The sequence below is a fragment of the Geospiza fortis genome, unplaced genomic scaffold (genome assembly GCF_000277835.1).
Source record: "Geospiza fortis unplaced genomic scaffold, GeoFor_1.0 scaffold1303, whole genome shotgun sequence".
NCBI lineage: Eukaryota > Metazoa > Chordata > Aves > Passeriformes > Thraupidae > Geospiza > Geospiza fortis.
This window is the reverse complement of record NW_005054495.1, coordinates 103,250-130,126: the sequence shown is the minus strand read 5'-3', so window position 1 is coordinate 130,126 and position 26,877 is coordinate 103,250. Positions and strand designations below refer to the sequence as shown.

At 39.8% G+C, this 26,877-nt stretch overlaps 1 protein-coding gene across 1 annotated transcript; it reads right to left on the bottom strand.

Moving 5' to 3' along the window:
* Positions 1-85: 85 nt before the first annotated feature.
* TRUB1 (TruB pseudouridine synthase family member 1) lies at positions 86-26,702 on the bottom strand. Its single transcript, XM_031063323.1, has 8 exons — positions 26,641-26,702; positions 25,183-25,313; positions 21,846-21,901; positions 8,728-8,809; positions 4,422-4,494; positions 3,124-3,263; positions 1,983-2,039; positions 86-608 (listed from the first exon to the last, which is right to left on the bottom strand). Exons 1-8 carry the CDS (start codon positions 26,700-26,702, stop codon positions 394-396), a joined length of 816 nt encoding a protein of 271 aa, XP_030919183.1. The 3' UTR covers positions 86-393.
* Positions 26,703-26,877: the final 175 nt, after the last annotated feature.

Here is a 26,877-nt window from a genome sequence, read left to right as displayed (position 1 = left end):
AGACTTGTCACCATGGTATTTCAGCATTTGAGTACCAGCTGCAAAGAAAAGGAAACATTTTTTGTAACACATTTATCAGACATTATTGCATATAATTTTTTTATTGATGAATTCTCAACAGCAGCCATCTTGCACCCTGAAGCTTCTTTAAAAGTCTATAAAAATTTGGCATCAGTTAAAGTGTGCAAGAAGAAAAGTAAACAATCAAGAAACACTTAGCACTGAATATTTTCAGTGCACATTCTAACCCCAGGAAACAAAAGAGCCATTTCTCTTGTGTTGCAGTTTGTCATCCTCCCAGCAGAGACTTGTAGATTTACACAGGAGGCGAGACAATCCCAATCCAATCTTAAAACATCTCAATCATCCAGTCTTTTTCCTTGATCCAACTTATCACTTATCCTCACAGATCACAGCAGTTTCACCAGGATGCTCTGTCTTCAATTTTTTCCGAGCTGGCTCTCCCAGGAGCAGGGCTGTGCAGTGCTCCAAGGACTGAGCAATTTCATCAATTGTCCACTTGTCTTCGTGCAGGGCGTGTTCCTCCAGCGTGAACGGCCCCTGCTTGGTGCGCGTCAGCTCCTGCACCGAGGCACAGGTGGAGAGCTCTGGAGAAAAGAAGGAAAGAAGGATTGGACAAAGCACGTGGATAAACTTTAAAAGTGTAACCACTTCCAGCTCACTTAAAATGTATTTTTGTATGTAGCCTTTTCCATTATTCTGCTTTGTTTGACAAGGAAGGTCATGAAGATTCATCAATCATTTGTATCTTCTTAAATTTGACCCAAGGATGTCCTTTGATTTTAATAACTGTCCAGTTTAGTAAAGAGTTCGGAATCTGACAGAAAGCTGTCAAGAATTTTCCCAGATTTAGACCAGAATGGAAAGTGAGGAAAAAATGCTGTAAGATGTAAGCAGAACATTCTGCATTCTCAAGTGACCTTGAACTATTTTTCTACACATTCTGAGGCCTTAGCACTTCTTGCCTCCAAGAGGTATTTTTAACATTTTTATCCCGTGCTGCCTACCGGGATAACAGAAACTAAGATAAGGAAAAATAAAAAAATACATACAAATGCTCTCCTATGTTAAATAAATATCAGCAGGACATAATTACATATCAAGAAGCTACAAAACATAACAGCAACAAACACTGACTTGTAAGCACACAGGTACACTAAAATATTCTCTCCCATCCTTTCTGATGCAGGAAGGTTTTTATTTCATTTTCAATTTTTGAAAAGAAGCCAGCCATGGACAGACTTTATCTTGGTTTTCATTAAAGGGCTAAACATAATCCAGTATGCTCAGAAGGCAGTAACAGAAACTTGGACTTGCCTAAGCACAAATAACAACATTGAAATTCATAGGGTTATCCCACATTACTTGCCTTCCTACAAATGTATCATTAAAAAAAAAAAAGTTAGAAATGGATTATCTATACTCCATCATGCAGTTTGATAGATACAGAGCACAAGACAAATAACCCTGTGGGAAAGCAAAACTATTCACTGTTCAGGCAGAGTAGAAATAAAACTCTCGAAAAATCATCACCAGTGTGGAAGTCTTTCCAGCAGATAGGGTTTATTATGTGCATGGTAATGTTCTGTGCAATCTGTTTTCAAAATGTGATGAATAATGTTTAAAAAGACAGTATCTTTCTTCTGATCCTTAATCTGAGTTAGCTTTAACACATGAAAGAGAGGGGAAAAAAAGTCCCCCCCCTTGCCTTGCATTATCTTGCTCAGTGCTATTGCTTGCTCCATTTTTATCAGCTCGCCCCCAAGGTCCCTGGCAATTATTTAGCCATCATTCCCCCATGCCCCTAAGGAAATTACCTGAGTATATAAAAACAAGTGATAGCACTACAGTTCTGCAAAATAACACACAGGTCTAGTTACTTGAGATATACAGAATGACAAATTTTTTCCATAAACACACACTTGTTCCTTATATGGTCATGCAGTTTTTTTCATGCCTACCTTTGCCAATGTCATTGACCAGGCTCCTGACATAAAAGCCACCACCACATTCAACATCTGGAATGTTAAAAGTGACATGGTAAATTGCCAGTGCCATGTGAAATCTACATAGAAGCCATGCCCCCACATAAATGTAAAAATGCGCTAAGCAAACAACCCAGTGATAAAATATTTATAGGATGCAACATCAATTATTCATCCTGGAACATATGTGAGGGTGAAATTGCTAAGCTAGACAGGAGGGAAAGCAAATAAAATGGCAACTGTACTAACTCACCAGAATTTAAGAACCTGCTATGGTATGTTAAGAAATGTTTCAGTCCTATTCATTTTAAGCATTTCAGGTTGATTCCATATTTCTAGTGATGAAAGCAAGTCATTTCAAGTATAGCCTAAACTGACAGTGCTGCAGACAGGCAGCTCCATTAAAATTTTAAAATTCACCTTTAACTTTCCCTGCTCTCTCAGCCCTTCCCCCTCTGCCAGTGATCAGCTACTTGTCACCCAACCATAAAGGGCTGAAGTCACACAGCACTGAGTTCTGTCACTCATACCTGCTCATCATAAAACATCTGGTCCATCACAGGACTGGGGATTAACTGGGCAGACAGATCAATGCAAGGCATCATCTTGACCTTACAGTAGCATTAAACATTTACAAGAGTCTTTTCTGGTTTATTTATTAATATGCTTCTTAATGTACTACCCAACTTTCTTGATGAATGACAGAAGGAAGGATAAGATCCTGCCTCCTCAACAAGAAAGGGGTCTGACAATAACTGAAACTGGTCCTGAGAGAGATACCAGCAGGTCGGGGAATTTGTGTGTAGGAATGGCAAACTGAAGTAAGCAGACCAGAGAGAGGAATGAGCTGGAGGTTGCAAAATCATGGACAGATGCAAATAATCCCCTGACCAGTCTCTCAGAATTTTGCCTCACTGAGAGATTATATCTAATCAGCTTAACTTAAACCAAAATACAGTGCTTTTAATACAAAGTGAAAGTCTCTGCACATGGGCTCACACCAAAATAAGTAGCTGAGTGAAATGAAACCCATTTCACTCTGTTAGTCCCATTCTGAGTGTAAATAAACATTAACAAGCTGGGAGCATTGCTCTATGTAATAATCTTTGACCTTTACCCAGCGTGAACAGTGGTGGCTGGAACTGCTGGAGAGAAAGGCTGTATACTCTCACTGGCCGAGCAGGCTTTGCTTCCACTGCCTCCCCTCTCTTCATCAGAGTTGAAAGCCTTTCTCCATCCTTCTTCAAAGCAGAATAGCTGATCAGACAGAGCATGAAAACGTGTGTCATATGGCTGTAATAGAACAGGCTTCCCATTCTCCAGATCCTGGCAATATTGTACTAGGGTAGCACACGTTTTACAACTCTCCAAGTACTCACAAAAACCCACAAAAACCCAGTGAGCGCTGCTGAAATCTCTTGGACACAGAATCATCCCATTTACCAGGAGCAACATAAACCAGAAACAAGAGATGGCCTTGTATTTCTCTCTTGCTGTACAGATTTAAAAGCATTTTATCACTCACTTTGCAGTTTATGAAACAAAAGGGTTTCTATAAGGGTTACCACACTTGCAGCTGCCTCTAGAATCCCATGTCTCAGCAGTCAGCAGGGCATCCTCTGCTTCAGTGCTACGTTGAGCTGAGCACTGGGAGTCACTCAGGCAACTCCTGTAATTCTGCATTGCACCTTTCCTTGTCCCACACCAGGGTCTTTCCTGAACAGCATCTGCTACATTCTAGGATGTTTAGGGAACCACTACACAAGCACAAAAACTGATTTCACTGATTACATGGAACTTTATCCAAAGCTCCAACTTTGGTCATGACAGAAAGATGACCATGGAAAAATCCAAGAGGATCTTGCTCACAGTGTGAGAGGGCAATTTGAAACAGGTCACATGAAGCAGAACACGTGGGGCATTACTGACCTTACAGGGCTCACACTGGAACCACAGTAAGTGACACATGGCAAATGCAAAGGAAAGCAGGCTGGCTTAAACCACCATGAAAGCCATCTGTCACAAGCTAAGTCATGCACACTGCCAGCTAGTATGGCTCACCTGACCAGATGAAATTTGCTAAGCTACAGAAGCTCAGTCATTAATCACTCATTCATTTAAGGCACTTCCACAGAGATGGCAGTGAGATTGCATGACAGAAGACAAGCCCTGCAAAGCTGTTTAAGACTTTTGCTACTTTACAGTTACCCAAAACACCCACAGACTCCAGGTCACCATTTGTGCTGGATCTTCAAATGGGCACGACCTGTACTTGCAAATGTTCAACTCCTGACTGCCTGGCCTCTATCCTCTTGTCAAAATGTGTCTTAATACTCCTGAGAGAGCTGACTTCTGTTGGCAAGTCCTGACAGCCGAACACAACTGTCAAGAGTGAGTGAATATCATGGAACTTACAGTGGGGGAACTTGCATGATGTCCCCTGTGAACTTTTGCAGAACGTTTTCAAGATCTCCTTTTGTTACCTGGTCTGTGGAAAGAAAACAGTCAGTATGTTAGTATTGATTATTCACAGGGCACTAATGGCATCAATCACATTCTGCAAGCAGACAAGTAAGAGTTCCCTCTCTTCAGAATTTAGATGGGGTGAAAGACACCAAAGAAAAGAGATAAAAACCAGATTATAGGCAGGAATGTGAATTATCACAAAAGGAGTGGAACAAACTGTCCAAGGTGATCAGGACAATCTGGATACTTTCAGAAGGGCACAAATCCTCCTTAATGTTTTCTTTTGTAATTCCCCTCTTAAGGCTGCAAACTCATCTTTCTTGGAAACTATATAAAAGCTACAACATTTGGAATATTCTTATTTTTTTAAAAAGCACCAAAAAGAATAAAATGCTCACCTAACCCTGGGAACTTCTCTCTAAGAGAACCTAACTGCAGGGGAAAATACAACAGATTATTACAGAACAAAACCACTGGTGTAGAAAAAGACTTTATCTGAAACAACACATCAAAATTTCCCTGTCAAACAACTAACCTGCAAATGTACTCTGGGGTATAGTTATATATTAAGTAAGGCAATTTTACTAAGAAAATTCTGTAAAAGAAAGACAGCTGGTTTAGGCAATGTACTTTCTTTTAAGAGTACACATAGACATCTGTCCCACATTTATTGAAAGACTATAACTGAAGTAGCTGATTGCACTGGTCTTCTGAAGCTCTATTCAACAGAAATTACATTCATCCCTAATTTTTTTAGAGAGTGCAAACATAAGATCTGCAATCACAATGCACTTCAGTGCATTTCCAATGTCTAGGGTTTGACTAGCCCTGTTTCGCATAAATAATATTTAACTAGTGTCATCCCTGCTAAGTCAACAGCATTCTGGAACATAAACCAACCAATTTTATTTATCAAGTCCTTGTTGTATTTTGAAACAGATATTTACTTGCAAACATTAAAAGCCAGATGTACTTCATGCTGTAAGTAAAAAACATGAGATTTCTTTCCACAGCAGCTCTGGGAGATGATCCTGTGGTTCCTCACTTCTATAAAGCACATTCTGCAGTCTCAATGGCCCAAGCAGCTGTCCCAAGATGTGTTATTAACAGCAAGGTTGCAAAGCACAAGGCAAAAAACCCTGAGATGCTGAGAGAGACCAATTTACATCAGAATACGAGCTAGGAACAACAAAATCAACTGTACAGTAACTCTGAATCTTCTGAAGAGTTTCTTACATTGTCATTTCAATCTTGTTTCTATTTAGCAACATATCACAACAAAACTACATGGTGGAAAGTCAGCATGACTTGGACCCATGACAGTGATGCTGTCAGCCTTCTTGCGAACCCCAGGCTGCTTCAGGTTAAAATCCAGTATTTAATAAGTAAGCACAAGTGCCCCTTGGAGTTCTCCTTCCAGTCTTCACCCCATGAACTGCATTTGTAGCCAGGGCATTTAATGAGACACCTGAGTTCAGTTCTGGCTCTGATCTCATATTCCCTTGACTGAGAGGTTACATGTGGCCTCTGAGGAAGTCACTCATGATACAGGCAAGCTCTGTCTCAGGAGAAAAAAAAATCCCCATGTGAAGAATGATGCATTAAGCCATTAACAAACAAGAGTTGTGTCGTGTGTTATCAAAGTAAATATTTACAGATGCATTTGCTAAGATCTGGTGTGCTTTTGAGCACTGGTGACTACTGACTGATTTTCCTGCTGCAAAGGAAGGAAAATAAAGTTATCAAACCCAAAGGTGCCATTTGTGCCACAACCTCAGAAAGCCTTCACTGAAGCCTGTGCTTGTTAACAAACTGCTCCAAAAGAGAACACAAGAATTATCCATGACAGTGTACCAGAAGTTCAGCAAATGACCTCAATTCAGTCTGACCCAGCACAAATCATTTGAAAACAGACAAGCAGAATCCTGAAAGGCCTACACTTTTCAAATTATTCAGGTAGCTCTATTAAACATATATTTCAGCATAATCATCAGAGACCTGAGAAAAGCCTCATTAATTTTGTTCTCCATGTCTGGATATAGCCTGTAGGCAGCTGGGAGGAAGCGGCTCTCAGAACGTACATTCCTGTACACAGTTACAAATATTAAAAAAGGGCTACTAACATTAATGTGCTCAAAAAAGCATCAGAAGAATACAAAATGCTACTTGCTTCCAAAGTCAGCATCTGACAGCCTGGCAGCAGTATGAAATCATAACCTCATTTCATGGGGAAATGCAAACTCGTTGTCTGGTAAGAAACAAAAAGCTATGAGAAGCTCAGAAGGGGTTAAAAGTAAGGAGCTCTCTTCAGTACATCCTGACATTGTGACTAACTGTACAGTTTGCTTTCTAAGTTGCTGTCTAGGGACACTTTGAGGACTAAAATGTAACACTTCCTTACAGTTAATATAGCTGGCAACTTTCTGCAGGCACTTCCCTCTTATGTTCCAATGAAGTCACTCAAGAAGAGTTTTATACATCTTACAAACTGGTTTAGTGTCCTTTCTCTGCACTAAGGCCCAATCCTGGATGATGCTGGCACTGCAGGATTTATATTCCCTTGCTCTGCTTCTACGAGAATCCTTGTAGGTGTCAAAAGAAGACTGCAATTCACTCAAATATCTGGTTTGCCTTTTCTTGGAGTACCTATCAGGGTAAGAAATAAGGGATGGTGGGCCAAAGAGAGTATCCTGCAGAAAATCAAATTGTTTTGGAGAAGACACTGGAAAAGATGAGGAATACAAAACATGTAGGTACCATGGAGAGCAAAAAAGGAGTATCCATGCTCTTCTCTTTCTGAAGAAATCACATCTGACTGATTTGCACCAACATGGAAAGCAACTGAGACCAATGTCATGAGCATTTCCTTCAGCCATCACTTTAGGCAAAAGGAAACTGCACCCCAAACAGCATTGCCCCAGCAATGCCAATGCTGCTCTTCATCAGACCATGTGATGAACTGGATCATGCAACTGATCTCAGTTTAAAATGACAAGTAACCCAAAAAAAGGGGATGTTTTCAAGCCAAATCAGTTCCCCAAGCACACAGCCTAACAGAAAGGTGATGCACAGAAAGCACACACCACAACAGAGGTGGGAACTACTGTAACAGGAGCTGCCAGAGAAAGAAACACACACAAAAACAACACTCTAAATTCTGTCTGCAGTAAACAGCACAAAATGAAAAAAGCAAAATTAGTGTGTCAAAAAATGGATTTTTATACAGATAAATACCAAGAAAGTGAATCATCACTTCATTCAAGCACCATGAGGTATTGGCAACTCTAACACCATGTGGATGCTCAGGCCTCTAGAAGCTTAGAGACTTAGAGCTTGATCCTGAAGCATAAATAAATGATCCAACATCTCTGAATAACACTGCCTAGTAATTAACACTATTTAGAATGTGGACAAGAAACTATGCTTGCCTGCCTCATGAGAAAAGGAAAACTGCAAAAGAAAGGAGATTGGAAGTGAGAAATGAAATCCAGGCTTTTCATCACACCATTAAAAAAGATTATTTACTTCATGTACCTATTACCAGAATGTCAGACATGTAGAGTTGCTAAGCAACTGGTTACCTATTATTTTTTAATTTTTTCCCCAAGGTTGTGAAAGAGCTAATAACAAATACATTTACTGCATTACTACACTGTTTCTAAGATGCCCAGCAAAGCCACAGTCAGGATGAGTTCTGAAGCTTCATACCCTTGCCCTGTGCTCTGTCAGTCAGAAAATTTCATTTATTAAAGATGTAAGCAAGACCAAGATCTGGAAGATAGCCATATGTAGAATGTAGTTTATGCCATCCTCATTAAATGTTAAGCAGTCTATAGGTGAAGTGGTGTCCTAGAGGGAAGATCCAAGTACTTTATTCCTCCACTGGCCTTAAAGGGTTTTACTAAAAGAGGACTCCTGGGACTACACTGTGAGAGAGGAAAATGTTACTGGACACAGCACGTCATTTGTCAGCCTGTCAAAGATTTAAAATGACACAGTCCTGCCCAATTCCATTTCCTCCCTCCTAATCTAATGCCTGGTTTGTTTTTTTCCAGCAGAAATGAACACTTGCGTTGGACATAATTGCATGAAGCTGGCTTGAATTATATGAGTGCTGAAGTTGAAGATGAAATATCTCAGTTTAATTTCACATTTAAACTTAATTCAGAGTCCCAAACATCTCTTCCGCTTTCCTATGACAGAAACCACTTATGCCTTCAAATTACATTGTGTGTATAGATACATTTATGCTTACCATAAGGTTTTTCTTCAGTTACTTTTCCTGTAGCATCTAATGTATCAGTAGCCTTGCCCAGCATCCCAATGGCAGTGTACTTCTGGGAGGGAATAAGAGAGATTACTGAGTCTAGTCTTCAAGGTTATTTCTTAGGATTTTTTTTTCTTTTTCCTTATTTTTTTAAATAAAGACTGCAAGTACCAATTGCTTCAAATAGAAGAATACTGCCTAAGTGGTAAATCCAGCAACTCTGGGTAAGCAGAAGTCAAGATGAAAAAACATGGAATCAAACAAAAAGCAAATCCTGTATTACATGTGCCTGTGATTTCAGTTTTAGAAACCCAAGGAAGAAGCAACATGGAATCTAATTTTTACTATAAATACATCAATACCATAAAGAAAATAATAGGGTAGTAACATCAAAGTCTCTGTGGGGTGTCATATCATGGCTGAAGCAAGGCACAGAGAAGTACCTTTCACAGACAATTTTTCTGTTCCCTTGCACACTAAAAAAAAAAGAAAAAAAAAAAAGAAAAAAAAAAGACACAAAGACCTTCACTTGTGAAAGCAAAACACCCACTGCCAAGACAAAGCATTACAATGGTTCTGCCACGAAATGCAGGGATTTGCAGCAGCCTGAAGCTGCAGTTTTGAACTCCTGGGATCTGGTAAGGACCTTGTGACCAGCACAAGGAGTTCAAGGTCATTGAGTAACATTTCTGTTCATTGTGAGTTCTCTGAATATTTGTTTCAGGGTTTTTCAGGGTTCTTCTCTAAAAAATCCTTCAGTGTAAGTGTCTGTAGTTTGCAAGAAGGAATCGACCTGACTCCAGGTCATCAGCTCTTGTCCTTACATTTCACCTGATGCCCTCCTTTCCCACGTTTTCACCCTAAGAACTGCCATGCTCTGAGCACACAGCACAACCTGCTGAAGCTGACAGAGGCTTCCCCTGCACCAGCTGCTCCATGACTTGTCACAAGGCTGTCAACACACCAAGGCTCTGTAACATGAGTCTGAGTCAAGTTTAGGGATACCATCAGGTATTACATCAGTGGTTTGACCCATTGCCTATCCCATTCCAGTCACCTCAACTTCCCCAGGGTAAGTCCAGAAGCCTTCAAATAAAGCCTGGGAGAGAAAATTGGAAAGGTTCCTCTATTTCCCAGTAAGGTTCCTGTGAATTTACTCCCAGCTGAACGAATGCAAATCTGAGGATGCATCTTTTAGAAGCTGGCTGACCAAACTCTACTGGAACACATCCAAACAGGCATAAGCACTAACATTTTACTGTGAGAAGCAATGCATCCTGCTTCATGTACTTGTAAAGTACAAACAAGCTCAAGAAATAGCAGTGTAGGCATATAAATCACACCCACACCACTGGACTAGTAAGACATGCCTTGATTTTGTTCCATGTGACAACCTGCCACTTCAATGTATTTCTTCAAGCAACTGCTGCAAAATGGAAGCAGCAGAAATAGTCAGACAAAAGGCAGCAGAGTGCAGACTTTAACATAAAAATAACTGTATTCTTTCCTTACTTCATGTGCTGGGTTAGGCTGGGAATACAGAGAATTTTCTTCATAGTAGCTGGTATGAGACTATGCTTTGAATTTATGCTGAAAACAGTGCTGATAACACAGATGTTTCCATTACACCTATTAAACTGTCTTTATCACAACCTATAAGTTTCACCTTTTTTCTGATTCTGTCCCCATCCCACTCCAAGGAGTGAGCAAACAGCTGTGTGGTGTTTTAGCCGCCTGCCAGATTCAACCACAACACTACACTGGGGCTACGTTTTCCCTAAATATTGCAGATGTCTGATAACTCTGCAAAATTTGGTATTTTAAAATAAAAATCATCAAGTTAACACACTTCTGGAATGCATGAAAAAAGAAACGAAAGAAAGAATGGATGAATGCTGCTCCACAACAAATATTTAAATAAACTTTAAGGTATATTATCTTTTACTACTATATTAGCTGTTAGGACCATAAAATTGACTGCTTCCTGAGACATTTAATGATCTGGTTCTGAACATTAAATTGCACTGCCAGAAATACACTATTCAGCACCTAACCTAGAGGTTAATAAAAACACGTGAGCAGATCATCATTATACTAAGCATGATGAATGATCTCAGCAGTTCAGTAAAATTCTAAATCTGAAAATTTAAAAACTCTCACTCTGTCTTCTGATGTTTCCAAATCAAAAGACTCATACTACTTCAGTTTAAATTATTTCTTTTCCTTTAATTCTGGTTTTGGTTATCTTGCTTTAGGCTATCTGTTACAATAACATGTTGTATTGGATCTGCCAGCAACAGAGAGATAATGTCTCATCTGTTAATATGTAAACACAAATGGCATGAACAATACAATCCGAATCTCAATATTTCCCTTTTAATTTCTGCAAAAAGAGCAAAAGGGTTTACAGTTTGTACAAAGAACGTCCTTAAATGTTGGTCACAAATCCCCATTCCTTACAGGAGCATTTAAAGAGTCACAAAATACTCAAGCCAGAAATGCAATAATCTGCAAAGGAGGCTGTAACAGCATAGGAAATTAAGAATTACAGTTGGTTTATGATCCGTCTCTGGAGTGCCCTTGGCTACCTACAATTATATATCATAATTCTTACTTGCCACTGGATAAGGTTTACTTCTTCCCCTTTGATAGGGTGCAAAACCTGGAGGTTGTAGAAGATAATACCAGAGTCCAGAATTATTTGTGTCAAAATTCAGCATTAACACTCTTTAGACTCTCACTCACGCTGCCCTCAGAAGCACCAATGGATTCTGAGTCATTTAATAAGTGTTCAGTGACCTTTTCTCACCTGTGTTGGCAATCATTTATTTCTTCCAGTTTTACGAAATACATCTAGGGACGTTCTCCCTGTACTCTCAAATTACAAATCACTGCAGCAACACAGACAGAAACTGCTCACAACACTCTGCCTTCAACCCACTCAACCCAAAACAAAAAAAGCAAGGTAGTAGGTGTTGCAGGCAGTGGCAAAGCCTGACAAGTGCAGACTGTGACAGAAAGCACCCCTATACTGCAGCTCCTCAGAGAGCATCCTGCCAGCCCACAACCCCTACATCCTTGCCTTCTACTCAACTCAAGAGATCAGGACCCAAATCATTTCAAGATTGAAAGCAGCGTCTCAGCTTCCCTATGGATTGCACAGCATGCAATTGCAGCACACTAAAAGCTGAAATCCAGCGCTCCCAGTCACGACTTCCAAGTGCTGCAGCATTAATTCCAACACAGAAAGCTGGGCTGGTCCCAATGCAGAGCCTCACAACTGTACAACAGCACCCTGAGGACAAACAGACCTTTCCAAAACTATCCTGCAGCAGGGAATGGCTGTGTCCCTCAGCCAATCAGAAAACCATTATGGCAAGTGAAACAAAAGGCAGCAAAGTGATCAGAAGCTCTTGAGTATAAGCAGCTCCACCGTTCACAGCAGTGAGAAGAAAGCCTTAAGAAGATGCTTTACAGTGACAATCCACTGCACTCTGTCAATGAAAAGGCACAAACTGTCACACAGACTGGGGGATGTGCTGGATGCAACCCCAGCAAGACCAGACACACACAGTGAAATGCTTGAGTGGTCGTGCATGTGCACCCTACCCACAACCAGAAAGAAATACACCATAAAAAGCCAGCACTGGATTAAAAAATAGGATTACAGGAATCTAAAAGAAACAAATTACAAACCGCTAATAAATCTCACAGGTCTTGGGAAGAGGAATTTTGTTTTAGTGTCACAACCACAGGGCACAGTCAACATTCTCACAAATAACAAACCATATGTTTACCATAATATTTTTAGTAAGAGTAGCTATAATTTGGCTTTTTTATTTTCATACCCAGTTTCAGAGAAGTGCTTAGACTAGCACAGAAAGAGAAAGAATATCCATAAAAAGAAAGATAATAAAGGCAAGACTTTATCAGCATGCATATTTAACTGGGAAAGGGGGAAGAGGAGGAGAAGGAGGAAGAATCCCCTCCCATTTCAGGGGCTACACAGCCAGCAGAGCTTTCAGCTGCACAACCCTACCCAGGGGGGCTCCAGGAGCCTGAAGCCCCTGGGCTGACTGCCAGGCATGTCTGCCCCACTTATCAGTGCAAATGCCAGACAGACCATGCAACAGAGCTTCTCAGTTTTAACTGTTGAGACATCAAGGTTTTATTTGGAAAGAGGCCAGAGACTTGAAATCTAAATTATAATGTGTTTTAGAAGCTTTTTCATACATGGAGAAGCAACACTTTAGAAGAGCTAGACAGAACCACAAGTAATTACAAAACAAGGTCACCAGTAGCTGTCAGGAAGATTTTAAGATGGCTCCCACTACAAGAATTTCCCAGGCAAGCAAGCTCTCTGGAAGAGGCAGTTCATAAGAGTTCATCCAAGGATGACCCATTTTCTAATCACAGCAGCAACTGAACACAGAAGTGTAAAAGAAAAATAAATAAATTAAGGCTACAATCCCCTGTGCAAGAGACTGAAAGCTGGGAAAGAGAAGTCATATTCAAGAGAAATAGAAATTCAATTTATGTAAACTGATGTCTGTGTGTGCTTAACAAGTTTGAACATAAACAAACACAAAACAAGTGCTCTAGAGAACCTGATGGAAATCAGGGGGAGCACACAGCAGGCAAGCACTGATCAGAATTAGTGCTCCTGTGCCAAAACCATTTGCTCTGCACGTAGAGATTTGCAGACTTAGGCCACTGAGATAGTGAGGAGGCCTTAAACTCTCAGTTTTGTATTGACATTCACTTTGTGTCCAATGATTTCTAAAGCACAAATAAACAGTTCTGGATTTAATATTTACAGAACTTATTTTGCTGTTTGTATAACACTAGCAGCTACCAGTGGTTTCCAGTGTGCTAATTATCCACCAAAATGGAGAAGTGCATGAGGTAGACAAATAAGCTGGAAAAAAACCCAAGGGTTGCCATAGTTTCAATTATTTTCCAAAACAAAGCACTCTCACTAAGCAGATTCCAATATATTAAGAGCACAGAGCCCTAATCTCTTAAAAGCAGGTTGCACAGAGGGCAAAATAAAGACTGCAGGATGAGGGAGGAGTTTCATGTTTAACAATAGAGCAAATTCAAAATTATCAAACACCAAACATGACCTTTTGATATACATAAACATTTACAATTTCTCTACCATTCATTTTTTTTCTCCTAAAAGAAAAAGCTGACTTTGTGCTAAGCCTGCACTAAATTGCATTTAGTGCTGGATGCTGTAATTGCACTGTCACTGCTGAAGAACTATCTGATCTTTACTTTGTGGACTAACAGGATTTTCTGATCTCTTATGTCAGCTTATTTTAAAGAGTTCAAACATTATGGGATGACTAGACTTTTCATGAGAAGGAAACACCAGAACCCCCTCCACAGGAACTCAACAGAAGATACCTTGTAGCTCAGAGAAGCTTTAAGGTGTTAGCTAAAAAATGTATCAAATTTAAATTTAGGAGTCAGAGGGAATGTAGGAAAGGGGGCAGGTGGGAGAACAGTGACAACAGTCACAGGAACACTGCATCACCTGAGATAGCACCAGGCCACATACATCTACAAACACAGTGCAGGGTCACACATCCAAGAGGGGATGCAGGTTAATGTGCAAAGGTGGCTGTTTGAAACCAGAATTTCTTTATGCAAACCCTTCTGGCAACTGCTCTCTGTGGAAACCTCCCTCACTCATCAAAATGTCTCAGGTTGGCTCTTAAATGTCATCCTCAGCTTTAGTATCTGTTCCACCATTCTAGTACCCAAATCACAGATAAAACAAAATAAAGAAAGATGACCTCCAAATTCTACCTGGGAAACAGAGTTTTAAGGAAATACATAATTCTCTGTCCAGAAATAGAAGACAGTCCTTCCAGAAGGGTAAGACTTTATATGTACATACAAAATCACAGATAAAACTGAATGCATCAAAGTCTTTGGCTGAATTCAGAAGCATTGATAAAGCCAATATGCAGCAAATTCTAAAAGGCAGTGCTAAGAGCATCTCCAAATTACTAGAAATGAACACTAGAGAAAACAGTGTAGAATGGCTAATCTAAATTGGTTACCATTCTATTTTCTGGTATTTTATGAAGAATGAGAAAAAAGCCTTGCCATGTTGCAGTCTTGATTTTATTAATGAAACCAAGCTAGAACTGCACATGAAGCACAGCCATATGCACAATTATAGAAAGGTCAAGAAAGAAGAAAGCACCACTGACCTCGTGAATGGAAGAACAGGAAAATCACACCAGAATATGCTCTTAAAATATTCAGCATTTGGGGAGGAAAGAGCAGCACAATAGGTGCAGTCTCCTCAAGATTTTCAACAGTTTAAAAAAGAGTGTGAATATTAATAGAGCATGAAGCTGAGCTATTAATAGATTAGGCCTCTGGGGTGAGCATGAAAGAGACTTGAGCACTACACAGCATGTTCAGCCAGCTTACTAATAGTGTTACTGCAGTACAGGATGTATCTATACTATACAACAGCTTCTTCTTCTACAATTTTGTTTCAGAGATATTGGGCAGGGCAGAAAAGACAAGATATTAAAATCAGCCTCTTCTCCTATGATTTTTTACCAAAAAAAGCAGGTTAAAAAATGCATCATATGTTTTGCAGTAATGGGTAATTGAAGATGTTGACAGTGTGTAAGGCCATTTCATCCCTTCAACATTTTAGCCCTTCCCAATTCCTGCATCCCCCACTGTGCAGGTTCAGCATTCTCTCAGTGCAACTTCTTTTGTACAGACACTACTTCAAGTTTTGCTAACACCTTCTATGCATTTTCAAAAACATCAAAACCAACTTCATTCATGCATTTTCCCAGCCTTCCTTTTTGTAAGCATTTTCCTTTTGACAAAATAAGGAAGACAATCACATTGTCTTCAATATGATTTAAAAACTGACACTGATCTAATATATGCAGGCATTTGGGGAACAAGAAATTCATTGTCAATAAGGTAAAATAACACAGAAACCAGTGCCAAGTGTGCATACACAACAATGGGTCTCTGAACCAATCTTCTCTGCTCTAGAGAGCTCATGGAGTTATAGTACAAAGTTCTGGTTCTGCAAAAACCTTCTCAGGTGCCAGCAGTGGTTAAAAAACCCCACCAAACTATTACAGATGTAACTAGATGTAACTGTTCCTAGATGTAACTGTTAAAGGCTACAGACATTAAGCAGGACAAGTTTTATTAATAGACATCTCTGCACTGAGTTGTGCAAACATATGAGGAAGTATTCCTTGAATGTTTGCACGATAATAACAAATACCACAGAACAGAAATGTCAAGACTTCTCTGACCTATACCTATATTTCAGGAATGTAATATACTTCCTCAAAATGGTGAACTAAATGGGTGAAATTAAAGAACCAGTACGTGTCAGGAAGAATTCAGCTAGCCAGTCTACAAGGGCTGAAACACATCATCTGCCCATGGGTCAACAGCTCTCATAAAACAGTAACTCCATCTCCAATCTGCCAGTCCTGTTCCTCAAGGAAAACCCATAAAACATCTTTCAAAACAAGCCTGGGAACTAAAATTCATAACTCCACTGGGTTCAAAAAAACCTATGGACTCTAACAGAGATATTGGATTTCAGGCACACTGTGATGTTATCTCACATTAACCCCTCCATGTGCCACAACATGTAATTTACCAGGCTCTCTCCTTCCCCTAGGAAGGATGATAACCTTATCATCTCCTTCTTCCCTCCTCTACCTCCCTAGTAAGGAAACAATAATTTCTTTGGGTTTGAGCAAAGGCAAAGTAGTGACATTTTGTGTAGCTACAACCCATTTTCTTTAAATGAGCAAGTCACATTCTGCACTTTAGTTGTTACCTCTCCCATCTCACTACAAAAAGAAATTCAGTCAGACCCTTGGTTATTCTGGATGGGATACCATGAACAAAGAGGTGTGAGAAGGTAAACCTGTGGCATACACCACAGAGTGAAAAATGACAAGGTGCTGCAGGTGAAAAATTTCTGAGGGAAAAGGTTAAAGAGCAAAACAAAAGAAGACAAATACTATAATGTGAAAGCAAAAGCAGATGAACACAAGCATGGTGGATCTGAAGAATCATCAAGCTAGCAGTAAGTCCTCCTTGCCTTGTGCCTGGGAGGTTAGCTGATCCATTGTGAACAAATCCTTGCTGCCCAACTCAGGAAATAAAACTGTTTTCTTAATGTATTTTATTAAAGCAGGCAATAAAATGTAGCCTATCTTTGTGGAGCAGTCTTGGGATATTACCTATGTAACTGCTTGCCCACACAGAACTGTTTGTAAGCCAAACACACCTACTTCTTATTTCAGAAGCGGTCTAAAAGATACCTATTCCACTAAGCTCTAAACAAATCTGAAATATGGTTAGTTTTAAAATCTATGGCTTCTGTTTTAGATCTGAGAGAGGGCTTGCATATCCAAGCACCTAGTTTTCTGTACCATAACAATTAGTCTAATAAAATTATTACCACTACCCAAAAATCCTGTCCTCCCAAGACAATGTTAAAAATACCAGAATCTGAAAAAGAAAACAGAACACATCCCTATGCACTGTATGAATAAGTGGGTTTGGTTTCACCAGCTCCAAAAGAAAGCACAATGAAGCACAGAGCTCAGCTGGTGATACTCTAGAGGCATTTTTAAGACTAAAAGTAAGAGCACACCCCACCAAGAGGATCCTTTGAAAGGAAAGTCAACTCAATTTTCTTGCACTTGCAACTCAAAAATGAACTGGAGCACAAACACTGAAATACACTAAAAAGAAAAAGCAACAAACCAGCACAGTGAGGCTATGTAAAATGAAAATTAGAATTTCAAAAGAAACAGCACTTACACCATCATGGTGTGCATGTCAATGTGCAAACACACAAATGTTGGCAGAAGAATAGAAGTCTCAGAGATGCCGAGTTCTTATAAGCCTCCTGAAAACAGACAGATAGAGGAAATAAATCTATTGCAGCTTCTACTAAGGGTCCAGAGGGAGCCCCACTGAATTACTGGATACCAAAAAGTCCACATGGGGCTTTGGTGTCTAACGAGCTGTAAACAAACGAAGTCACAAGCAAAGGCTTCATTAGTTTCGCTGCTTGTAGAACCACTGGATGTGCTTTCTGATGTGTTATTAATTCATTGGACTCACTGCCAAAAGATGCAAGCAAAGGACTTAATTAAAAAAAATGAATTCATGGACAAAGCTTAAAGTATGAGAAGTTAAGGGATAATAAGTAAAAACTTGATTTTAGGACCATAAGGTAATCACAGGAGTTAGAGAAATAACCTTCTTTATGGACACTTTGTTCTGCAGGATCTGATGCCACCCCTCCAGAGAAACAATTTTGCAATACACAGGCTCTAATCCCAGAATCACACTGCAAAAAGTAATTTACATGTTTCAGAAGTTCTCCTAGGTGATTTGAACCAACTCCTGCTCAGACAAGCCTTATCTCACACCATGCAAGTGTGACTGGCAAGATTTAAAACCTAATCACTGATCTAGCACTCATTTTCTATCCAGGATTCATAAGAACACAAATTTTAACTATTATATGAAATGAAAGTTGTCACATATCAGGTCACAGATGTATCTTCATTCTGTCCATAATCTCTTCTTCCTTTTCTAGGCTTTGAGAACACTTGGAGCTTGGGTTTTACTCTACCCAGAGGTTTGGGTTTTTTTTGTGGGTTTTGTTTTTTTGGGGTTTTTTTGATAGCTTCATTCTGGAGAAGGCACAACTTTTGAGATTAAATTTTCTTTTTTAATCAGTCATTGCCCAAGCTTGTGCCACCACAAAGTACTCAGGGAAATTCCTTCACACTGAGCACTTGGGGAGGTATTTTATATGTGGACCATGACAAGAAGTTGCATCCTCAGATAAAACCAATATACCCCAAGTTTTCCACTCATGGAGAGGCAGGGGTTGCAAGGACAGTTTGATGGATGGTGAAGTTTTTCATTCATACTAGTAGGACTAAAACTCTCTTAGGCTCAACCCAGGTGCTACCTCACTGAAAAATAAGCAAATTAAGCACAGAACTGAAGCCTGAAAGTTTCAGTTATCCATAAAGGCTCAATGTGTTGGGAGACATCTCCTTCCCATGGAAAGTATTAGATTAATGAAGAATTTCATTGCTTAGTGCTTCTCATTTTTTGTTCTCTGATTAGCCCATAATTATTTCCCTCATTGCTTCTGTGTAACAGCACATTCTTGTAGATGAGACGTTTTAAATGGGACTGGCACTTTGGAAACTGTGCTTCCATTTTCTAAACCATTTCCTCCCAGAAAAATCACACTTCTGCATTGTGTTTGAGACAGACAAGTCATACCTAAGACTGAACTGTTCAGAAACAATTTCCATAATAAATATTGGTCTACCCCCATCATGTTAATTTTACTGGTGAAGCATGAGATTTTTTTCTCATTCTACTCTATTTTGCCAACATAGTAAAAAAACCCCAAATCTTTAAAAATCATGAAGTGCAAAAAATCCAAACAAGACCAAGTGCAAGTCCCAGAACAAGAAGAAAAAGTGATTCTCCTAAGGAACATCTATCAAATGTTCAGTATTTAAATTCCAGATCCAAAGAGCATTCAGCTTCTCCCTCTTACTTGGAACATTTGAAACAACAAAAAGCAAACAAACAAAAGCTAAGCCAGCTTGTACATATTTTTATTTCTGGACAAATATTAAGAATTCAATGAGAAATCTGGAACACTAAGCAGGTATTGCCCTTGGCTGTACATTTCTGTTTGTCTTGAGTTAATTCCTAAGGAGGTCAAACCAATGAAGAACTCAGTTTACACATCAAGAGGAAAACTCTTGCAGAACACCAAGGGATAATGCCCAGAGCTGCCACACTGAGTCAGGAAAGTTTCACACAATGTTTGGGAAAAAGTCAGAGCCAGTCCAATTCCTGGCAGAGCCACCATATGGAGTTTACTGCAGTATCATACATTTTGGCCACTCCACACAGCTCTGCTGCCAGCAATGATAGACTGAACTGTTTCTTTACAAGCTGCATTCCTAGAAGCAAACAGTAAATCCTGGCCAGAGAGGGTCAGATAGCTCCTCTGAATCTTTATAATAACAACAGGAACAAAAGAAAAACATCACATTTCAACAAACACTTCAGCATCCAAAATAGTGGAAAAAAATTAAGAAGAGAATAAATTCCAAGCACATGGTGTGGAAAGCAAAAAGATACTCAAACCTATTTAGTCATGAATGTATCTCTTGATACAGTACGAGTTGTCAGTGTGGGCAAAAAACCCAACGGGCAGACATCTGTGAGAGATCCTTCAACCTCCTTAAGCCTCACACATTATTGCATGCCTAATTTACTGAAGTACAAATAGAAAATAGGAAGGCAAAGACAGGAAATAATAAATGCTGCAGATTCCATACTTGGCATGGATGTCAGGTACCTCACACAGGAACAGCTGCAGCGGAAGAGGTGCTGAGCTCTGAGAAGATCCATCTTTCCTCGCTGAAGCAATGCCCAGAGCTCACAGCCATGTAAGGCCAGGGATGGATGTGCCTGGGGTGGCTCACCAGGCTGCCCCCACTGCACACTGTCCCCTCCCTTGTCCCTCAGGAGCAGCTCTAAGTCCCTGTGAGCCATCTGGGAACCAGGTTTGGCTGGATAACCCTGTTATGGGCTACAGGACTTCGCAGTGGTCAAGGATCCTGAGCATATCTTCTTCTGCCAAAAAGGCTGCAAGTACTTCATCCATCACAGCTGTTCCCACTGTGAACCTCAGCTTAAGAGCTAATTCAACTGCTTTACATGTTTTTAAATCAACAGTTTACACATTTACCTGTGATGACTTAATTTAGCTGAAGTAAATCTATTATTTCTTTTAAAGTTCTTTCAAAGGAGGTGTCAGGTGGTAACTGTTTACATTTCCAGTGTAAGTCCAGCTGTTTACTGCACGTTTCAAACCACAGATGCCTCTGAAATGCACCATGTAAACCAAATGCAAACCCATCACAGCCAGTGCAGAGACTGGCACTGCCTACCCTGAGTTTGGGATCAGACTCTACAGCTATGTCCTTTTATCCTGGGTTGTTTTCTTTTCTGTCAATTATTTGCCTCTGAGTTGAACTGAAGACTTTCAAACAAATTCTACCTTTAAGCTATCAGCTCAGCAGTTGTAACAGATCTTAAGTGACCAGACTAGAAGAGAATGGGAAAAATGGCAGAACATAATGCATTATTGACTTTTCCTGCATTTAAGATGAAATTTGGAAGGTTTAATTGATTTCTACATCTGTCATTCTTATCTAAACTTCTCATGTAAAAATAATGGCTAAACCCACGGGATTTGACTTGTGAGGAATCAACACTGGGACATTACTCTTGGGAGTACCTGCACTTTTTTGTGTATGTAACACCTAGAACCTGGGGGGTCACCAAAGTAAAATTAACACAGTAAAATTAATCAAAACCAGCAATAAACAAAATTTTTATCTGTCAAGGCTCTGGTCTGGATTCTCTCCTGCAGCCACAGGGCTTTTGCTACCTTTGGCTTCTCACATGTGTCTGTTTTCGGGTTTGTAGAGCATCCCTCTACAGCAGCAGCAATGCAATCCAAAACACTCTAAATTCCAAAAAGTGCCTCTTAAGGCCTCATGGTATTTAAGAAGACAGAAAAGAAACAAAGACCATCTGTTACTTCAAGCTAAATAACAATGAAGTTATCTACACATAAGGAAAATTACCAAAAATTGAACTGTCATTCACAACTACATCCCCAAAACATCAGTTTCAGTGCCATCTTCATTAGTTTTTCTTTCTTTTTTTTTTTAGTACACTACATAGTATAGAAATCTTCCTGTAAAATGGTAATTTGGTATTTATTAACACTTCTTAGAAAACTGAGACAAAGTTGTTTAAATAACCATTGTGGACATTAAAGTCTGACTAACACATTTCTGACTAACTGCAAAAAGGAGCTGAAGTATACATCTGAGCTAAAAATATGCAGCATGGCTGACATATTTGCATGTTGTTCAGTTCTTTACTGACAGGAAAAAAGAAAACCAGCAAACAAAACCCCCTGCTAATACAAGTCATTTAGCATTCCTTACCTTGGAACCTGCCAACATAGTCCCCAGCATTTTTGTTCCTTTTCCAATACCAACCACTGCAAAGACAGAAGAAGAAATGCTACTTCAAAACAGCTCTGCAGTTCCCTTTTTCAACACCATTCAATAGTAAATATTATGCTAGTCAGAAACTCAGCCTTTCATGCTCTGTTAGCATATGAAGAGAGTCAACACTTTTTTGAGAAAGCATCTCTGATGTTCAAACAACATGGAACCAGTGAAAGGAAAAAAAGCCTAAAGCAAAAGATAAATAACCTTCATCTATTGTTAAAATAATTTAATTCAACTGCTACATTTATTTATCTTTTAATCACCAAAGAAATGGAGAGTGCAATTAACATTGCCTCTGGTTTGATGAAGGTTATGGCTCACCAATAATAAATGAACCCTTCATTGTAACCAAATAGTCCTTTTAAAGGTTGACAGTGACCAAGAGTAATACAGCCAAGACAGCATCACAGAATTGTTTATCAGACTCGCAGGAAGAAAGTAAAATAATCAAAAGGTCCAACTGCCTCTTACTGTGCATGTACAGATTACAGTTATTTCAATCTTAACACCAGTATTCTAAAAAACAGCAATCAGTCAGCTTTTCATAAAAGAAAAGACAGAAAAAGAGCTCTATTTTATATTTTACTTTAAAGCTTTTTACAAGATGCTTGCCTTTAAAATGCTTTCCTATTGATTTTTCCACATACAGCAATCCAAAGAAAATTTTAGAAGGAAATTAGTTTTGTGTACAACTCATAGAATGTGTAACAGCTTATGTACTTTATTTTAATAAAACCAGAGGAGTGAAGGGAGCTTTCAGGAAATCAGCTTCATGTTAATCAAGAGCCAGGATGGAAAACATCAAACTGAAAATGAACTTCGAAAAAAAAATTTTTTTACTTGTGTTCTAATGCTTCCCAGTTTTTTGCTCTGAGACCCATTAGATTCCTCCTTGTTCTCAATTACTACTCCTCTTATTCCTGAGGGTTTTCAGTCACACATGTGCTTGTGCTCATATGCATCTTCAGTTCAACCTACTCCTGTTATTTGCCAGATAAGAAAGAGCTGCAAGAAGGCTGAGAAAAGGAGATAAGCACACAGATAAGACTTTATAACCAAGCACTTTTCTTGCAACACGATGACATAAGTGAACATAACTTCAACAGCTAAGCTGAAATTTGCTGTGAAGAGTGTCAAGAGAATCAATGGAATAATTTTAAAGAGACACTGAATGCTTTTGTGAACAAGATACTAACAATTTCCTCCATTAATCATCAGCTTATGGAGAATGTGTAATTGAACAGTGACATAAAACCCCATGTGAGAGACTACACTGAATGTAGAAAGATTTAACTGAATTTTTATTTTTTTATACTTCTTCATGTTTTCTTCTACTGTGGAAGCATAATTCATTACTGCCATATAAAAACAAACCAAATAAAATTCTCATTACACACAAAGAAACAGCAAGCTGGAACCACAGCCCTTGAATAACACCAAAAGAAGATATTCACCAAGACTTGACCTTGCCTTTCTCTCACATGTCATAGATCACTGACCTCTGCCTCCAAAGCCCTTCCTCATCTACATTTGCTGTCAGTAAGAGAAGAAATATAAACATATGTTTTCTGATAAAGAGCACTGCTCAGTGATTGGCAGTACACTTGGCACACCAAGCAGGACTCTGTATCAATTAATTTCCAGGACAAAGTAACAGACATGCAGTACATAAAACCTGGGAGACACCAGTACAGATCATGAAGGGTATTCAGAAAATTTAATACTTCTGTCATGTCCATGAGGAAGGAAAGCTTTCTGCTCCACCATTCCATCCTGAAAAGCAGCACACATATTCTGAATAACTTGTTTCTCTTGTATCCTTCCCTCTCTCCTCATTACCTTACCTGAACACACAAGAAATCTGGGCACATTCCCTTTCCCACTCCTCTCCAGTTTTGTCCCTTCCAATGTAGCTACCATTGATTTTTTTCCTCTATGTTTTGTATGGCAGTGGAATGAAAGATCCTATGCCTTTTTTCAATCCATCCACAGCTAATTAAGGCGATGTGCTTCTCTATCTACACCAAGCACATCAAGCCCAAATACTTTTTGTCATGCCACAGAAGCAGGCTTTGGAGACTGCTGGGTATCAGAGCAGATGGAGAAGCAATTAAAAAAGCACAAGTGATTTTGCTTTTCCTATGGATCAATGCTGTTGACTTTGCCCAGTGAGAAGCAGCATGCTCAGAGGGAACACCTGTGTAAAAGGAAAATGTCTGCTTTAGGAATGCACACTGAATTCTCTAGTGAGTGGCCACAAAGTACAGGAAATTCAAACCAAACCAGGCAGTGCTCCATTCTGACCCAAGAAAGTCACATTCTGCCAGGTTCACAAGTGACAATTACCAGCTACAGACCTCTAGCAACCCTTGTAGCAACCAACCTCCCCTTGAAGCTGAATTCTGCCTGAGAGAAGTCATTCATGAAAACTCAGAGCATTCACTTTCAGGGTATACTCAGAGTTGTACCTGTTTATTTTCAACAGCAAAAATGTATTGCTGTTATTTCTCCAAGCCAAGGAGAGCTACAAGGTTATGATCTGAGCAAGATGTAGTCTGCATGTTACTTATAAATAAAACTGCTGGTGACAAAGTATGATGTGGGAACAATCACACTCACAGCTGAGATTTTAACACCAGCAATTGATACATCCTGTTCTTTAACAAAACAAAAAAAAATTCAATACCTGGATTGCTATCAAAATTAAAATTAAAAAAAATATACCTTTAAAGATTCTTCTTTTTGAAGCAAGACAGGACACGTACCCAAGTTTTTCTGTGCTGAGCTTCAAAAAAGCAGCAGCTGAATTGTTCTTATACATCTTCTTTTTGGTAAGTATTAGCAGCCCTAAAGGCTCCCTCAAAATCCCACAATAGCATTACCGTGAGACAAAATAATTCAACAGATTATAGATGACTATAAATCCCCAGCTTAAGTTAAAAAAGCCATCAATTTCTCAGGTACTTTACAATTCATTACACAAGAGTTTGTATTTTACCACATGTAATAACCCAGAAGTTATTTGAGGATTTGGAAGAGAGGAGAGAAGGCAGGAAGGAAGAATACAGCCTTCTGTTAAGAAACATGTTACATGCATGTAGAACTATATGCACAGGTGATTTAACCCAGACCATTCCTCCACAGTAATCAGTCCTTCCCCCAGAACCTGCCATGTGTATCCCAAATTGTTCCTCCACCCGACTTCATGCAGGCACAGAAATGTCTCTTGAAATCATATTTTGATTACTACAATTATATTTTTCATTACCCAGAACTCCTGTGGCTGCACTGTCCAAAGTTCCTCCATGTCCAATTTTCAAAACCTGTTTTCTTTTGTTCCCTTTTGCTTGCACACCAGCTTCTGCAAATAGAAATTTAAAGGAAGCATTATAAAATAACCTTAGAATGTAGGAAAAATGGCACACATTTCCAGACTGCTAAAGAAAATAAAAATCAAATATTTAAACTATTAATTAGCAGTGTAGAAATTACTGTACTGCTGAAGACCAATGACTGATTTAGATTTACTCTTGTAAAGGTATTTGCAAGGAATTTTCACTTACATGCTAATGAAGTCTCACATACCATTGCATACAGATTTTTGGAACGTACTGGTAGCAAACCTGTGAAGTTTCATTAACAAAGCATGCAAAAACCAGCAGCAGAGTTCCCAAAATATCTACTACACACAAATTTTATGCTACATCATCTGAGCCAATTCTTAATGTATTTACTGCCTTATACTGGGACATGTTCATTTGCATATTCACAGCCCTATGGCAACTCTGCAGTGGACTGAACTTATTCACTGCTGCTTTCAAGTTGTCAGTGTCCCAACCCAGCAAACTTCCTATATAGCTGATGACACCAGGAATTTTGCAATACCAAAATTTATTATGAGTCCAATACCCCTTATTTATTAGTATTAAATATGACAACTGGTCTAAGCTCCTTTATCCATATCTATTATCTCTCCATTCAGGGAACCTGATTCTTCCACACAAGGTGTGTGCCTACCCTACAGTTCACTACAGAGTAAATCAGGCTAAGCACTCACTGGTCTGAAAGTATGTTCTCACTTCATCAGCAAGTGCCCAAAAGCCCAGACTAGATGATCAATTCCCCATATCCATTATAAAAAGAATCTAGGCCATAGTTGCTCACGCCTTTGCAATGATCTCACTTTTCTTTCCTTAATATCTGACATGCAGACTTCTCTGTGCTCAGAAAGAGCAGTTTCTGCAGACTGCGTCCAGAACTCTCAAACTTTTTGAAACACTACTGTTTCCACTCCTTTGGTGGTATTTTGTTTAACAGCAATAGGCAGTGGGACTGCAGCAGAACATGCTGCCGGTGCTGTGATGCAGAGATGCTGCTGGCACCGTTCTGGCAGATGGGCACACGCTGTCTCTGCGACCCTGTCCCCGCTCTGCAAGCAGCCCCGGACCCCCTGCACTGTGCTCCGCAGGACTGGAGCTCCCTGCTGGGGCAAACCTCATCCCCAGCCAGCCTCAGGGCTCCGTCCTGCTGTACCCTGGGCGGCAGCAGGGGCCTGCCACAAGTGGCATGTGGTGAATGTGGTGTCACAGCTCACCGTGCTGTGAGACCAACACTGGGACAGTCTTTCCTTAAAGGCCTCTAAGGACACAACTCCACCACGTCCCTGCGCCACCCATCCCAATGCCTAATCGCGCTTTCTGTGAATAAATCCCTCCTAATGTCCAACCTGAACCTCCCGTGGCGCAGCGAGCCAGGAACGGCTCCATTCTCCAAGGTGGGCCATGCCATGGCTGTGAACTACTACCAAAACAAACAAACAAAAAACTCACAATGAGAAACTAAACCCCGCTTATGCTCCGGTTTCCTGAGCGCTGAGCAGAAGGTGAAGTGGTTTGCCGAGTGGAGTGGTTTGCGGGAGTTGTAGCTCCCGCACCCCAAGGACCGCACACACCCGGCCCCATCC